Consider the following 17677-nt stretch of genomic DNA (forward strand, 5'->3'; position numbering starts at 1 on the left):
TCAGCTGTTTGCCTTCTCACTTATACAGCACGTTGCCGAAGAGAATTTAGCATCTGGTCTGGCTATTATTAAAAACAAGAACATCCTGCTCTGTTGGGAGAACAGCACCACTGGCAATAAAAGGACAGAGATCATTTGCATTCAGGATTCCAGAGATGTATTTCAGTTCAATATCTGCTCTCCCTCCTCCCCCGGCGGCTCTCATTTCAAAATTTCCTGATGCATCCATCATTTGCATCGTGGTCTCCTTTTTTTCCCAACCAGAGACACAGAGCGGACTTTTTCCTTCCACTGGGAGGCAGGGATCACTGGAGTTGTTCAAACACCGATCCGCTCCTGCCGTGTGATAAAATTGAACTACCAGAGGAATTTTTTTCTTTTTTTACAACTGCGGAAATGAAAAAGTAAACAAGACTAGGAAGGCATTGGTATTTAGGCTCCAGCTTTTTGTTGTTGTTTTCGCCTTTTTCTTTTTTTAAGCATCAGGCTGGGAGCCTGAAGGAACCATATAATATGAAAAACCCTGGGAGGTTTTATTAGCCAATAAAAAAAAAAAAAAAAAACTGAGTTCCTATTAACCACTTAACTCCTTGAGAAAGTTCCGCACTTGCCTCCCTCCCGAGATCCTTCGCTCCCTTCCCTCCCATATGCCCACGAGGAGGGGGAAGTGGGCCCATCCACCCTGCCCTACAAAACCTGAGTGCACAGTCTACGTTCCAGAAATTGTGGTGGAGGGTTAGACTCAATGATAATCTCTGTACTTCTCATCTGTGAAACCACTAATAAGATCTTGATAAGGAGTCAAACTTTCTGTGCCCCCAAACCCGCACACAAAAAGGCTCTTCAAGCACAAGGCTAAAAAGGAGAAAGGTCACTGGGACGTTCAAGATTTAAATATGAAATGACTGTCAGGGAAGACAGAGTGGGGCTAAGGTCTTACCGAAAGACCATAACGACCATAACGATCCCACCCAAGGCTCCTCTCTTTGGGGGGGCAGGAAAATGAAGAGGAACTCAGAAACAGAAAGTGAAACTTGCCTGAGCTGTTGCCCGGTCAGAGGTGGACGGAGTTAGAAAAAAAAAAAAAAAAATCAATAAATAAATGACCTAATTTGGGAAGGAAATGATGTCAAAGGAGATGTAAATCCTAAAACCGTTGTATTAATTCTCCCACGGTTATGCGTGTCCCGTGGTTTTGCCGTTTGCTTTTTTTGCTTATTTTTAAGGAAGAAATTCACACATTTACACCAGTCCATCACCCAGCTGGAAGTTCCCGGTACTCTGGTCTCTCAAAGCCCTCCGAAGCTCTGCCCCCGTATCCTGGACCTCCTAATTCCACCAAGACTACTGTGTCTTGCTTCCATTTTCCACCTCCCAGCTAACTCTGGCACTTTGGGTGCTCCGGGACAGATGTCTAAGGCCTCGGGAGTACAGGCCACATGACGCCTGGTTGTAATTTTGTGTTCTGGTCTCACCGAACATTGTGCAGGCAAGACTACATCTTGAGGGGCCTGTGTGGAAGAACTTTTGCTTGTCCCCCCAGACTCCCACCTCCTTTCCACCCCCCTTTAGCATTTTGCTGTATGGTCTTGATTTCTTTCCAAGGATGACTGGTGGAGGGTAATTCTTCCCTTTCTATTATTAGCTATGGAATGGGACAGAATGACCTGGGGGGAAGAAAAAAAGGCCATCAAGGGGATGGATGCCTGGGTGTCTCAATCGTTTGAGCATCCGACTTCTGCTCAGGTCATGATCTCGCGGTCTTTGAGTTCAGGCCCCACGTCAGGCTCTGTGCTGAGAGCTCAGAGCCTGGAGCCTGCTTCGGATTCTGTGTCTCCCTCTCTCTCTGCACCTCCCCTGCTCGCACTCCGTCTCTGTCTCTTTCTCTCTCAAAAATAAACATTAAAAAAAAAAAAAAAGAATAGTTGCCTCTTTACCACTCGTGGAATGAAGGTAGTACTCTTTTGTAGGATTTGCGAGGAAAACAAACACCCGAGACAAATAAATGCCATGTCAAAGAGCACGTGTGTGTCTATGTGTGCGTGTGTGCGTGTGTGTGTGTGTGTGTGAGAGAGAGAGAGAGAGAGAGAGAGAGAGAGAGAGAGAGAGCTTCATTGTTCCCTAAATAGCTGCTCAGGCACCCCTTTCCATCCCTCCACCTCCCTTTTCCCTCCCTTTAGACACACACACACACACACACACACACACACACACACACACCTTAGGGTAGTTCCCTTGGCATCACTAGCAGATTCTTTTCTTTGCTAAATTCCTTACTAATTTCATAGCTTTTTAAAAACTTCACTTCCAAGGCCTCCCAATCGAATACCCACTACCGGGAAGTCACAGAGAGACTTCTCAGGGTGCACAGGAATGGAGGGAGGTTGGGGAGAGCTTCCCTTGCCTTTGCTCAGAGCTCGTAGTTTAGAGCTCGTGATTTATCCAGGTGTTGGTTCCTACCTGGCTTTCCTTGACACCTTCTGCAGGCCTGAGGTGAGAGCCAGCAAAGGAAGAGCGGGGGTGGCTGAAGGAACTGGGGTGAGCCAGTGTGCCCAGCCCTCGTGTGCAGGCCGGCTGTCTCACCACCTGCACATTCCCTGCACCAACCCCCAACAGCTCTGGCATGAAGGCGTCCCTCCCAGCCCCTTCGGGAGTTTGCCCGAGAGCTCCCAGAGAGCCGGCCCGTGCTCACTAAAACCGTGGCAGTCAGTTGAGCTGTCCCCGGGAAAACGTAGAGACTTCACAGGACCATCATCTCATAAGCCTCCTCTTCCTCCCTGTGGAAATGCCCCTAAACCATGGTTTCCTAGAACTGGTCTCTAAAAATGATTCCCAAATAATTGGGACAGGAAAGCCAGCTGACTGGATTGTCCAGTTTGCCTGATAGTCACGGTCGGGTTGTTTGCTTAAATCAGTCAGGCCAGCGCCTCCATCTCGGCTGTGGCTTTTGGCTGTGTCATTATTGTTAACCACCCGTTTCCAGAAGGAAAGAGAAGTCAGCTCGTGAAGATCTGTAGGCCCAGCTCTCACTCACCGATCGTGAACGAGGCCTTCCCCTTCTTCCTCCCTTGCCTTTTCAGACTGTTTTCAAATCCCATAAATATAAACATGTGGCTCTTCAACCGCATCTGTAGATAATAACTTCAGGGGGCTTCCTGTTTACATGGCAGTACCCATTTCCCAGCCAAAAAAGCTCTGCAACAGAGAGCTGAGGTGTTTATTGGGCCAGTGTCGGCTGGGATTGAGTTAACAGGAAACACCCACTCTCAAAGCAATGTCTGATGATTAAATATTTGGGGGGCAGGGGGCACAAGGGGTCAGACGCACTGGAGAAACGTCTTTCCTTCCTCCGCCTGTCATTTCCAGTGAGAACAGAAGCAGCCATGACAAACATGGCCAAGCAGTCCAGGCCTAACAAAGTCCCACAGCTGTGCTATGCCCTGGCTACAGAGCCCGGAACGTGAGGAGGAGGGAAGAAGTGCAGCGGGAAAGCCAGGAGTCCCCCTCACGACACAGCCAAACCTCAGGGTGCCATCAGGTGAAGGGATGGAAAGGGTTGGTACACATCCATCTCTGGGAAGCCCCGCCGTCTTCTGCCTGGCTAGCCTGTTTTAATGAGCAATGTATTCTCACACCAGTTCTGTCAAGAAAGCCCGACCTAAGAATTTAAAGAGAGCCTCTAGCCCACTGGTTCTCAATGGGGGGTACGTTTTCCTCCCAGGGAACATTCTGGAGACGTTTTTCATTGTCATGACTGGGGCAGTGCTCTTGGCATCTAGTGAGTAGAAGCCAGAGATGCTAAATATCCTACAATGCACAGGACAGCCCCCCTACACACACACACACACACACACACACACACACACATACCCCAAAGAATTATCCAGCCTGAAATGTCAATAGTGCCAAAATCTGGCCCAGTGCTTCTCCATAAACCAAAAAACTGAGACCCAGAGGAATAAAGCGATTTGCCCTAAACCATGCTGCTGGACAAAGCCACAGACCGTGCGAAAGCCATTGTGCCCACCTGTCATGCAAGGCCTTTTAAAACGACACAGATGTCTGATTTAAAAGGATAACTAAGTATACAGCTTCAAAGAGTTGCAAACAAGTTTCCCAGCCTAGGTGTCACCCGAGTGCTTTCAGGATGTCTCCTAGTCTTAGAAATTAGCTGTTTCCAAGATTTCTCAGAAAACAATGTCAAACAGGTAAGAATGAGCAGATCTCAAAGGAGGCCTCTCTACCTCTTAGCATCATGTGGGCCACCGGCCAGGGCCTGACCATCTCTGCACCACGGTTTATGGTCCTTCTTTTAGAACTGTGGTAAGCCAAGGCGGACAGACAGCACAGGACATAAAGAAAGCCACCACTCTACCCCAGGCCCTCAACCTTATCGAAGGGGAGGGACTTACCAAAAATATACTATGGCCCATAAAAAAAAAACAAAAAAACTCCAAACTATAGTTATGCTTGCTAGTAGAATTTTTCTGAGGCTAGAGCTCTCCAGGCCAAGGTCCATTTTTACTTACCCTTGAGGTTTGATTGACTTTCTGTTTTAAGAACCCAAGAGAGACGTGGGAAGGAAAACAGACTACCGGCTATGGCCAGGCTGCCTGAGATCTGACCACAGCCAAGGGTTCACTTGTGGGCCCTTGTTCATGTGCCCAGAGATTAGAACCACAGGGACCATCGAGACAGCTGTCTTTGTATCTGGACTGGTCCCGTAGATAGAAGAAGGGGCTTTACCAAAGGATGGGGTGAGCGCTCCTTCCTTCAGACACAGGCGGATAGGGAAGTGAGTTCACTGCTAGATCCTTCACCCACACCCCTGTAGGAGTAGGACAAAAGAAGAAGGTAGCGCTCACGGAGATTTTTCAACCTCTCACCAGTAACATAGACCTCTGTTCTCATCCGGCCCTGGCAAGTCCCACGGCCAAAAAGTGCCCAGGTGTAGGCAGGAGTAGGCGTTAGACTAGAGAATGGAGCCGCGGCTGAGAAAAGACCCAATGTACACACATAACAAAACCAAAAAAGCCATTTTATTGAAAATTAAATTCAAACTTCAAATTAATATTACAATCATGAGAAAAAAATGCCAAATAATTCCATTTACAGTTGCAACATACAATACAAATAGTCCCTTTGAAGTTGAAAGTAAACTCATCCACAATCATGGCCTGTGGGACAAACCAGAATTTGTACAATATGTGCAGGGAAAGCAGATCTTGGGCAACAGCAATTGGAAAAAAATAAAAATGAGAAGCTTGTATTTACACAAAATGCTACAAACATTTTTGTTCCACAGAAATCTAAGAACGGTAAAGCATATCCAAAAAGAAAAAATGGAATTTTATTCAGAATACCTAAGAAATTACTGTAACTTATGGTTTTGGCTGATATATTTCAAAGTACTGCATCAAAAGCAAACAGTTATTTGTAAACATGAAGTAAACAAACATCTAAAAAATTCTCACACAGAAAATATTTTTTAAATGCATTCCTTTTTTAAGAACAACAAATTCAAGGTTTGGAAGAGTCGCTTTTATTTTATTGGTTATTGTTCTTTCGAATATCCTAGAAATAACTCCTGTTCTCGCTCATGCTCTGTGTTTCCATGCATTAACCTAGACTCTGAGTCCGTTCCTTTCCTGGGAATGGAGGGAACTCTAAGCCAGCACACACATCTCGTCCCCTCTGAGTTTGCAACGGATGGTCCCTGACGGTGTGGATTTCTCAGCTTCCTTTTAAAAGGCCCCGGTGGGGCGACACTGTCTACAGAGTAACCCACAGCTCATCTGTTGCGTCTCTCTCGGTTCCAGGCTGGAGGTCACTTCCCTCATCCAAAACCAACGCTGTGGTACTTGTTCGGGGGCCCTGGCAGAGGTTACAATTTGTGAGACAACTCAAACAGATCAACGTGTCTGTGTTGGCCACGCTGTAAACTCCAGCAACGTTGGTGCTACAAAGAACCATGCTCCTTTAACCTGAAGGAAATACAGAGCGTTGGCTACTACATGGCTTCACGGTAGGAGCAGTAGTAAGGCTTTGCTTTGGTCTTCAAATCACAGATCATACACATGACCCAGTGCAAATTAAGGGTTCAGTTAAAAAAAAAAAAAAAAAAAAGGAAACGAAAAAGAAAAATTTAACCCCCAGGCTTTGACAAAGGGCAGAATTTGATCTAAGAAATGTGACTTACCCCTTTGGAGTGGTTGGAGGGAGGGGACAAGTGCTTGAATTTTTCCCAAGGAAAAAAAAAAAAAAACAAAAAACTTTTAAAGTGTTTCTGGGTTGCTGCCTGCAGCCACTCTAATAACATTTCAACACAAAAGCATCCCTAAAGTCACTTAGTATGTGTACTGTAAACTTAAAAAAGCCCTTTTAACATTAAAAAATAATGTACAAATATAGTACCTTTTTTTTTTTTATTATTAAATAGGGTACAGCTGGCACCGGCGGTAACATTTTTAGGTCAATTAATTAAAATTGAAATGTGTAACCAGACACTGGCTTTTTTAAGTGCTGCTGAAACACACACACATATTTTACACTTACAAATAAATGGACAGTGTCGTGCTTCAAGCTACCACACACAAACAATAAATAGTATCAGCTACTACTGCCATCTTAGTTAAGAGAAAAGTGGCTTATTTATCTAAGCATACTTGGTATACGACCTTTAGAAGGCAACCAGTTTCGTTTTGCTTTGTTTTGTTTTGCCCTCGGTTTTGGTTGGGAGGAGTCGGGGCGATTGCAAGGGAGGCGCCCAGCGAGAAGCACGGGGCCCCCCACGCTGCCCTGCGAGGCCTGGCGGCCAGCGAAGCGGGCTTGCGGCAAGACGACAGAGCAGGGGTCTCTAGGCGCTGGAGGCAAATCTCTACGAAGTTCTGTTCAGAGGGGCACCGCATTGAAAGGAAGGGGCCCGGACCTGTGGGAGCCCAGGCAGGGATTTGCCCGGTGGTGTCGTCGAATGATCCTGGCTTGCATTAAGGATTCCCGCTTGAGAATCTGCCAGGAGCGGTCAAAGTGCATCTTACGGGAGGGCTTCCGCTCAGATTCATACACAGTAGTAAGATCCCAAACTACACATGACCTTGCCTTCCCTTGACGCAAAAGGGTTGGCTACGGCTCCCCACAGGCCAGGTGTTCTCTCAGGTCAGCTACCTGCTGGAACTTGCCTGCTACTTCAGATGACCCGCTCCCCCGTAAGACAATGACAGAATCTGCTCCTTTAAGGGCAGAGTCCGTGGAGAGCTGCCGGCGGGGCCTCGGGGAGGGCAGGCCTGGGTTCTCCTGACTTTCTGTTTGGCAAGGCCGGTGGGTTAAGAATCCCCGGGACAATTTGGCTTTTCCTGTACTAAGTGCATCCTGATGGACCCTTCAGCCACAAGGGCGGCCGCCTGCTACGTCTTCCCTGGGAAGCCTGGCGATTTAGAGTTTTGCTTTAACTATGAAACGGCAGAACGTTTTTCTGCAGTTCCACGATTCACTTGTGCTTGTCTTTTTAGTATGACAAGAGTCATTGTTATTTGAAAGAAATTAGGAACCCACATCACTCCAGCATTTCATGCTAATAAAGGGCAACAATAAGAGATAAAGGGCTAAGAGTTGGTTTTTAAATCCCCAATTATTGCTTTAAAAGGCAAAGCTGTGTTAGAGGCGATCAAAGATCTGAAAGAACGAGACATAACATTTCCTTCATACGTCACAAAAACAAGCTACATCTAAAATATTTGGAGATGGACGTATTTTTGAAAATCACATTGTGCCTGAACTGAAACTGCTTAGCAATATTTCAGATATGGCTCTAGCCCACTGAAGAAATTTGTTATTTAATAAAGAGCACTTTTAGAGACCGAAGTCAACACATCAGTACACTAAGAAATGTTTCAAGGGTCCAAATGTCATTAAATAATTATAAATATATCTTTAAAGTTATATGACCATTCACGTTAGCAAGTTACCTCAGATTTTACACATATTCATAATTTAAAAAAAAAAAAAGAAAACAACACACAGCCAAACACAAACACTATCTATACCATTATGGCTATAATAAGGTATTGCCATTTTCAGTTTTGCATAAAAGGAGAAAGGAGAAGGAGGGTAAGGATCGAAGGATGGGATTTCTTTTTGGTTAAATGGGAAAAGGAAACAAAAAAAGTACAAAAAAGTAAAATAAAATCATCTATCCTGATCAGTATTTTTGGAGTCACTTTCTTAAAAGTAGGAACACAACAACAACAACAACAACAACAAAACTGAACCAAACAGATCGTACGAGAACTTGCGGCAAGTCTGAGAGCAGTTTGGAACAGTTACTCTGAATGGATCGCACTATGCGGGAAGCGTCCATTCTACCTCTTTGCCCTCTGCGTGCACCTCGACTGGCTTTGTAAGCTGGTCTGCAGAGGGCACTGGTCCATACACAGCTGCAACCGTGAGGGTGTGCGGTATCAAAGCACAGAGAGGAAGCGGCTTTGCTCTTCTTCCTCCTGAACCTGGAGTCCACCTCTCTGAATTGGCATAGGAACGGGTTATTTACGATAACAGGCCAAACGACAACACAACAAAAATACCTTTTTCCTTTGTGAAAGTACGTCTTACATAGAAAACCATCTGAAACCTGAATACGATTGTCTCTCTTGGGCCTTCTGCTTCTCAGTGTCTACCCTCTCATGGTTGCAAGATCATGACTGAGTGGGTGAATGAAAAATCTTCTAAAAAATAGGCACTTTGTAGATAGCTAATTGATATACATATATATGCGCTCTCTCTATATATGTATATATCGATACATTTGGGATGCGGCTCCCAGACACCGCTGGGCCACTGCTGAGGAATTTCAATATGGCCGCCAAACAGATTCATCCATTCTGCCACTAGAATTCAAAACAGTTGGGGAACTGCTGTGGCTTCCATCAGCGTCAACACCATCATTCTGGGTGGGCAAATTTGGGTTTAATAGCGTGCTGCCATTCGAGGTGGTGGTGCATGGCGGAAGCATTCTGGAAGGAGACCGATCTCCCCCCGGCACCATGGGGAACTGATAGGATCCTGACGAAGTGCCATAGTAGAGATATGGAGTGCTGCTGGTCTGGAAGGGTCCACTCTGGCTTTGGGAAGAGCCGGGGTAGGGTGGTGGCAGGTAGGTGTGGTAGTGGGTGGTGGCGGACATACCGAGGGACATGCCTGAGGTGACTGGCGGGGTGTAAGTAAAGGTGGCTGGATAGTGCATTCGTGGGTTGGAGAACCGGCTCTCAGTGAGGGATGAAATGCTTGGGAACTGCCTGGGGTCTGAAAAAGGGCCCAGTTCTGAAGCACCTAAAAATTATAACAGAAGATGGGGGGGGAAAAAAGTCTGTAAATATCAATTAAAATAAAGAGAGAATTGTTACAAGAAAAAAAAAAAACAAAAGCAAAAACAAAAAACAAGAAACTTTAGCCTCCCAAAAAGGAACAGCAAAGCCACAAACAGACCTTCAAATGCACCGGTCACTAGACAGTCTTTTTTTTTTTTTTCCACTTTACCGTCTTAGCGGTACGTATCCTTAAGTTCTTCACCCCCTTGAAAAAAGCCCAAATGTGTGCTAGGTCTTATGTGTAAACCAACCCAACACCGCTCATTACAGATTCACTCCTCAGACTTTAAGACTGAATCCTCATTGTTTTTTTTTTTTTTTTTTTCTCTTTTCGTTTCTCATTGCACCTCAGATATTTGAAAGTGACATTTTTACTAAGTCACTCAACCTAATTTTATTTTCTCAACCCAATATAAAGAAACCCCAAAGTGATCAGTTTTGTTACTGGTACTCTTGGCAAGGCCCCTTCATCAATGAAGGAACTTCAAAAAGATACCTTAACATGTTCCTATTACTTCTTTTCCATTTTTAAAATAATGTATAATCTTGTTTTATTCTTCATCTTAGTAACAGATTTCAAAAAAAAAAAAAAAAAAAAAGTCAAACCGGACTGAAATCAAGCCAGATTTCCACGTGTTCTGGAACTATCTTACTTTTCTGGGGGCACATGAGGAGAGTCTAACCCTTAGAAATTCTCCCTAGGGTCATACACTAAATAAGTGGGTTTTAAAAGTGAGGGTGGGGGGAAGGCTTATAGTACCTAGGAATCAATGCATTTCGTGTCTCAAAGGGAGACCCAGGACCTCATTTAGGCCAGCGGCCAACCGTAGCTTTCATGAGACGCTCTGCGCCCAGGGGAGAGGGGTAAGAGGGCGCCTCAACACCCATTCACCAGGGCCCTGTGCCACATCCTAAGGAATCAGCTTCAGGCTAATTCCAAGTGGTACCTGGAGGCAAAGCTGGCTTTGCCCTGAAATGGAAAGTCCTTTAACTTCTAAAGCTAACAGTGTGCCTCCTTAATAGGTATTTCTGGTGCTTAAACTCATAAAACCATAGCCATAAACCACTTCATGTAGAAATCAGTTTTCTGATATGCCTAAAAATTTAGTTGTGATCTTCAGCGACTGGGTTACAATTTTCTAAAACTGACAGAATTATGACAAGACCTTCTATAATACTGGTGTTCTCAAGACTGTGTCGCATCTAAAATCTTCCAATTCTCTGCATCTCACGTGTTTGCTTTTCTATAGTTTTGATCCATAAGGGAAAGCACTTAGGACTTCTTCAAGGCCTTAGTCAGGAGGTACTTCTTCAGCCCCATTTTTATTTAGCCCTTGTTCTTGGATACTCCAGTATTTATTCAAGGCATAATCCTGATACTTTTCTTTAAAGGTGCCGATTGAGAGTTTTGATTTTTGTCAAAATGCACACCGCCTGTGATCTCCCTAAGTGCCATGATGTGCGTTTGTAATCCAAAGTGACTATTTAAAAGCAATATAGAGTTAACAAAAGTTTTTCTCGAACATTGGACAGTACCAATCAGACAGCCCCGCCCAGCCCAGCCCCCGCAATTGTTAAAAGTCTCACCTGCCTGGCTCTTCTTACTGAGAGTGGAAGGCCAGAGGCAGAAGTCAGAAGTGGCAGTGTCATCATCTGTAAAATGAGGGGGATGAGCTCTAAGTTCCCTTCCAGCTCTAAGGGTTCTAGCACCTTGAACTCCAAGACAGCAGGAGAAGCAAAGCCGAGGGGGAGGGGGAGGGGGGAGGCAGAGAAGTTCCCACCCCTCTTCAGTGCTTTCCCGGATTCCCCAGGCCCATAAGCAGAGGGTAAGAAGCTAGTGAGCGGCGTCTAATACCAGAAGCGAACACTTTCAAGATGACGAACCAAAACTAACGCAGTCTGGGCGGCTGCTCTCTGCTTTTCATAAATTCTTCCATCTTCGACAGGCCCCTGCCTAACCCTCCCAAATACAAAATCCTCGCCGGCTCAAATGTTAAAACGTGGAAGTAGTGATTATGACAGAGGCTCAAAAGGGAGCAGATGAGATTTAAGGTGCCCCCCCCCCCAACCCCCGCTCCGTGCTTATGCAGTCTGCCTTGGGAGACACAGGCGCTACGTGGAGGCCACAGAGGTTCCTTGGCCAGCCTTTTCACTGCACAGCATCTGGTGAGCTGGGGCTGGCGGAGCTAACAGTAATAGGCAGGCCACTTCTGTACAGATTACATTCAATGCTCGGATCATGTGAGAGAAACCAGAATAACGTGAACAATTTCAAACAGAAAGAAGCCCCACTTAAAACATCAACGCCTGCCCCCCTGCCCCACAGAAGCACAGAGCTCACACAGATAGGCTTGTCAGTGTAAAAAAAAAAAAAAAAAAAATACTTCTCGTGGGTATTTGTACTTAAAATATGCTGTAGTCATAATTAAAATTCCATGTGGTTTCCCTTATTTTGATGCAGAAGCCTCATTAAAACCCCCGATGTGGGGCCCTGCCAGTAAACTCCAATATGGTTTTGAATTTATTCCTCCACCCCCTCACCTTCTCTGTTTTACCTGATGCATTCTGCTGATGTTTTTATTACCCGTCATATGCCAGGATCACTGTACCTTTTTGGTTTATAGATGCCAGCTAATGGAAATTGACATTCATTTTTCAATTATTGAGCTCTGGCTGTGGTTTATAGAAAACAATGCAACAAATTTCTGCTAGGTTTACAGAATTTTGACCAATCACTTCTAGTCATTTGAGACTGTAATGTCTTGAAGATTAACTCCTTCTGGGCAAAGAGAGCTAATGTGGACTTTAAAGGGATTATACAGTCATTTTTACAACTTACAAAATGTAGGATTTTCTGGAATTGCCTTACTCAGTTCGTGCTACCAAGAAATGTTTCTGAAACACCCTGCAATGTGTTCTGTATGAAGAAATATTAACAACTCCATACAGTCTTACATGAGATCCCTTATATAATAGTCTATGGTGAGGAGAAGGAAAAAATTCTAAACTTAAAAGGAAAAAAATAAAATAAAGCCCTCCCTAATCTTCAGTTTATAATAACTGGTGCAGAAGTAAACGATATAATTAAACTTTCTTTCATTGAACAGGGTAGTATCTGTTTTTAATCTCTGTTTTGCATACGAACTTGGGTATTCTTTTAGACAGCCTTCTTGACATTGTGTACTAAACTACACATACCTGTGTAACTAGCCACATTACAACTACAAACTTACAAAAGATATGGAGTAGAATACAACACTTGGGTGAATTTCTAGGGAGACAAACAAAAGTGACTTCAACAAAATTTTGCACTTACAAAGATTTAGGTCATGTCCTCCAGATTCTCTATAGTACCCATTTACTCTCCTTTGCCGGTTGGGGCACTCTGATGGAAAGGCCCAAATCCCTCATTTACTGCTAAGATAATCCACTCTAATCTTACCCATTAACAAGCAGGGAAGCTGAGATCCAGAGAAGGGGAGCCACGTACACGACGAAATCACGCTGCTTGAGAGATACAGAGCCATGACTTCTGACCTCTTTGCGATCTTAGTTACCCTTAAGGAATCTGGTTGACACCATCATAGGTACATATGTATCTTGCCTTAGAAATCTAACTTTGCCTTTTTTAAAAAAAACATTTAAGAAGGCTCTTCTGGTGCCTACATGTTGCCCCAATGAGAGTTACTGTCTTTGGGATATACTGACAAATTCTTGGACGTCTTGTTGGATCTAATCTGCTAAATTGTGGGCAGTTAGTTCAGTTGCTCATAGCATGATGTGAATGAGACCTAGGTCAAGGGTTTGATTCCCTTAGGACCTGCTGGGTTCCTACAGACGCGTTTCATTCCGGAACTGTTATCTGTACCTCTGGCCACAGTCAGATAGCTTGCAAAGGAATGCAGCTCTCATAAAGAGAGCTGCAAGAACCTTGCTCATTAAAACAGCAGCAGCAGAGCCTAATATGCATGGGAAGAGTATGCTAATAAAATGCCCATGAAGCTCCAATAAAAATAAAACCAATATTACAAGTAAAAAAACTCTTGGGGCACCTGGGTGGCTCAGTTGGTTAAGCATCTGACTTCAGCTTAGGTTATGATCTCACTAGTTTGTGAGTTCAAGCCCCACGTCAGGCTCTGTGCTGACAGCTCAGAGCCTGGAGCCTGCTTCAGGATTCTGGGTCTCCCTCTCTCTCTGCCCCTCCCCTACTCATGCTCTGTCTGTCTCTCTAAAAAATAAATAAACATTAAAAATAATGAAAAAATAAATAAAAAGAAATTTTAAAAAGCTTGCCTCTTCCCCCCGCTCCCCCGCCCCATCCCGCCAGCCAAGGTCTATGGGGAGAAAGGAAAGTTTCTTTTTCCCCAACGGGGTTTCTTGGGTCTTCAGAGCAAGTGAAAAGTGTGGTGGCAAGAAGTGAAACCAAAGAAAAGGGAGCATAAAAGAGAGCCCCCAATCTTCAGGTCTTGTGGTCTGCAATCCCCCACCGGCATCTTCCACACACTGCTTTCTAGCGCTAGTTATCCTGGGTCACACTGGACTCCTAACTAACGAGTGGGATGCTGAAGGCAGAGATTTGTCTAATCCTTGTTGGCCTCCCCCTCAGTGCTTAATAACAAGATTACTTGACATTTCTAGGCCTCTACCTAATGCTTTTGCATACATCTCACTTAGTAGGCCCTCCGTAAATCATGGTCGGCCTGAGAACAAGCAAGGAGATCCCTAGAACGAATGGAAACAGGAGTCTGAAAACAGTAAGAGACTGGGTACTTGTCATTTGGGGCTGTCAGCTAGGAAACCCTGTACCCATGCATTGTCCCCTCTCAGCAGTGGGATTTACACATCCCACCTGAGGAGGCAGGTCAGGTGCAGGAAAGGAAGAGGGGCCTTGAAGCCAGGTGGAACTATGTTGGCACAGGCAGAGTCCCCTGTCCTACTTTTTAACGTAAGGGTATAAATGTACAGAATGAAAAGCCATCATCCTTCTCCACAATGAGGTGTTAACTTCAAAGCTTCATTGGGGCCTTTTAAATGGTAGGAGTTATTGCTTCGACAAATCTCGAATAAGCCCAACGTACTTTATTAACCCCCTCACGGCATTCTTTCCTTCAGAACATAGAATACTCAGGATCGCCACAGAGCTGCTTTCCTCTAAGAATCTTCTTCCCTTTCTACAACATTTCTAGCTGCCCCTCCCCCAACTGCTCTATTATATAATTTCCTATTTCCCTCCTGTTCCAATAGCATTTATTTTCTGTGTCTCTCTTTTGGCCCCTTAGGAGTCACTACTTTACTGAACTATTAGCTGTTTCTTAGCCTGTTCTCTCCAACTATAAAGTAAGCTTGGGATGGTAAAGGTCATGATTTATTTTCCTCTCATATCCCTTCTGCACGGTAGGAGCTTAAGTTTTTTGGGGTTTGCTTTTTAATGTACATATATGGATGGATGGATGAATGAATCGGTAAGAAAGTTAGTCTAGGGATCAGGAACTCTGTACAATGGTTGGTACATTTTTGACACATTAAAAACATAGATATAATAAGCATTAAAGCAATGCTGACATCAAACCTCACATGCATTCTAATACCACTCCAGACTATAAATCCTCATAAAACTCTCTTTAAAGAGTGTTCAAAGCTCTTCCCAAGCATCATTACATCACCTGACCTCATGTTGCGGATAATCAATCACCACTAGTGAACAGATTACCTCTGTTTTGCCACTGGTGTTGTTCCCGGTATCCTTAGCCCCAGCATCTGTATTTTATGTCTATCCTGGGGGCCACAGAGACAACAGAGGAGGGAGCAGGAGTGCCAGGCCACAGAAACATGGCCTGTGGGAAGGTGATCCCAGGGCAACCGCCCCCACACAGGTTATTTATTTGGGATAGGTAGTAAAGGTAACAGAGGGTAAAACTCACACTCTGTCAGAATTTCTGGACTAGTACAGGCAGCAAGTACATCAGAGTCAACAAGAATCGAAGACGACCTTTACGGATGAAGAAATGGAAGTCTGGAGACGAGGTAGATGTGAATGATACCAGGAGATTAAAACGAGGCTCTTCTTCCTGTAAAACCGGAGGGTGCCACCCCCACCCAGGCACAGGTCAGCCTTTCACAAGACATGACCGGGCACCTGCCCCACGAAGGGTGGAAAGTGAGGAGGCGGCTACTGGCATATTCGGAGTTCTCTGTCCTACTTTTGCAATGTCACGTCTCACTGCTCCCCAGTATGAACCCTCTTCTTCACGGCAGGACATACACTCAGGACCTTCACTGGAGCTTTGCGCATGCTCTCCCCAGACTCAGGACCAGCTCTCTTCTCTCTGCCAGACTAAGGCTGGGCAAGCACTATCTTTAAAGCTCACCAACAGGGGCACCTGGGTGGCTCAGTCGGTTAAGCGTCCGACTTCGGCTCAGGTCATGATCTCACAGTTCGTGAGTTCAACCTCCACACTGAGCTCTGTGCTGACAGCTCAGAGTCTGGAGCCTGCTTCAGATTCCGTGTCTCCCTCCCTCCCTCCCTCCCTCCCTCCCTCTCTCTCTCTCTCTCTCTCTCTCTCTCTCTCTCTCTCTGCCCCTCCTCCGCTAGCACTCTGTCTTTCAAAAATAAATAAACATTAAAAAAAATTAAAAAAAAAAAAAAAGCTCACCAATACCCAACAGCTTCCCAGGATGCAAATTCTTGCCATCTTTGCTTTTTCATGTACATCCTGAACATTTATGTATGTAAAGTCTACTCCACACATTTTAAAGTATTATCATTGTGTTTAGAGAAGTATTGTCATTTTCCAACCAAGGGGAAAGCAAATTAAGAATAAGAATCGTGTATCCTTTTAGATCCTACCTACTACATAGTGCAGTGCTAAGAAAGGACAGTACTTCCAAAAAATGTGCTACACAGATGAATTACTAGCATTACCAACAGGCAACATGACAGAAGCAGAAATGCTGTGTAAAGATCATCCAAAAATCGATTTTGGACTATATGCAGGGTAGTCCTTTGCATTTTCCACACTGAGGTTTTCAAGGATTTTTACATCAATTTTCTTAATTTCCCTGAATTTCCCCCCTCACTTGAAAATGATCAAGAATCTATCATTAAATTAGCTTTACTTGTAATTACATTAAATAATAATTGGAAAAACATACCCTACACAGGAGAAATGTAATGGATCACACCGATGGAGAAGAAACCAGCAAAATGAGAATGTGAAACCAATTTTTTTAAGATAATGGAAGGTCAGACTAGCAAACTCCATAGTTTTGCAAAAGAGAGGAAAAGTGCCTCAACTATCCAGGATAAATATTTATTTTCCGTGTTGTAATGAATTGTACTTTTCCACTGCATGCTCACAAATTCTGAAAGACCAGCTGATCCTAAGGCTAAGAAAGTATGCTATGCTGGAGGAAAGAGAGAGGGGAAAAAAAAAAAAAAAAAAAAAAAAAAACAACCTGGCAGTTTCCAGAAACTTCAACCATTCCTTAAACCCACCCAAATTTTGAGGATATTGTTGGAATACTATATTTCCTCTTTTTGAAGGCAAAGGAGGCAGGCATTAGGAGATGTGGGAGTGTATGCACACAGAGAGGGAGGGTAAGAGAGAAGGAAGGAACCAGGGGGTTGGGGTGGGGTGGGGGGGATGGAGAGAAACGGAGGAAAAATGAGAGAGATCTTCTTGCTAGGCCCTGATTAAGAACTTTTTAAAGGCCTAGGAAGGGTGGGTAGTCTTTGAAACCAGATCCGCTGCAGGAAGGAGGCCAGCACCCAGGACACCGTGTCTTTCAGAAGGGGCCACCCACGGTGCCGTGGCGGTCATATGACTGCTCTGTCACATCCTGAAGCCATTTCCAGCCCATGCACACGTCTGTGCTCCCATTTAGAGAGGATGGGATATATTGGGAACACACATATGGAAACACTTTCAGAGAATCAGTTTCCATGAAATTCATAATGAGCCAAGTGGCTTCAGATGTGGTTGCGTTCCTCCGATTAGCCAGAGGAAAAAAAAAAAAAAAAAAAGGAAAAAAAGGAGGAAAAAAGGGACAAATCCAGCCTTTCAGACCTTATTTCAGTTTCAGAGAAATTAAAAACCACTAATGACTTATGGCTACCAAAACATGGAGCCATAATTAAGAGAGGAAAAACTAGGAGAAAGAGGGATAGAGGTTTAAAAGCAGTAGTCTTCCCCTCCTCAAAATAACAGCATCAATATCAGTAATCTTATCTTAAATCACGGGGAGGCTTTCCTGCGATGGTATCTGCCCAGAGTGGTAGAATTCATTTTCTGACATCCTGGCAGAAGGCAGTGCGC

The 17677-nt window shown here is 44.5% G+C and overlaps 1 protein-coding gene across 13 annotated transcripts in view; it reads right to left on the reverse strand.

Moving 5' to 3' along the window:
- Window positions 1-17677, reverse strand: part of RUNX2 (RUNX family transcription factor 2) — a 326738-nt gene that overhangs the window by 97801 nt on the left and 211260 nt on the right. For 3 of the 13 annotated variants that reach the window (XM_053904963.1, XM_053904960.1, XM_053904958.1), the window contains 2 exons: window positions 10950-11015; window positions 5020-9324 (listed from right to left, as the gene is read on the reverse strand). The exons of 6 other annotated variants lie outside the window; for them this stretch is intronic. In XM_053904963.1, coding sequence (XP_053760938.1) covers window positions 8846-9324; window positions 10950-11015 — 545 coding nt within the window. In that variant the 3' untranslated portion in view covers window positions 5020-8845. Of the gene's footprint in view, window positions 1-5019; window positions 9325-10949; window positions 11016-17677 lie in introns of those variants that run through there. 4 more of the 13 variants (XM_053904961.1, XM_053904959.1, XR_008423075.1 and 1 more) reach the window with 3 other exon arrangements.

Source organism: Panthera pardus, unplaced genomic scaffold (genome assembly GCF_024362965.1).
Source record: "Panthera pardus isolate Hobbes unplaced genomic scaffold, ASM2436296v1 HiC_scaffold_17, whole genome shotgun sequence".
Taxonomy (NCBI): domain Eukaryota; kingdom Metazoa; phylum Chordata; class Mammalia; order Carnivora; family Felidae; genus Panthera; species Panthera pardus.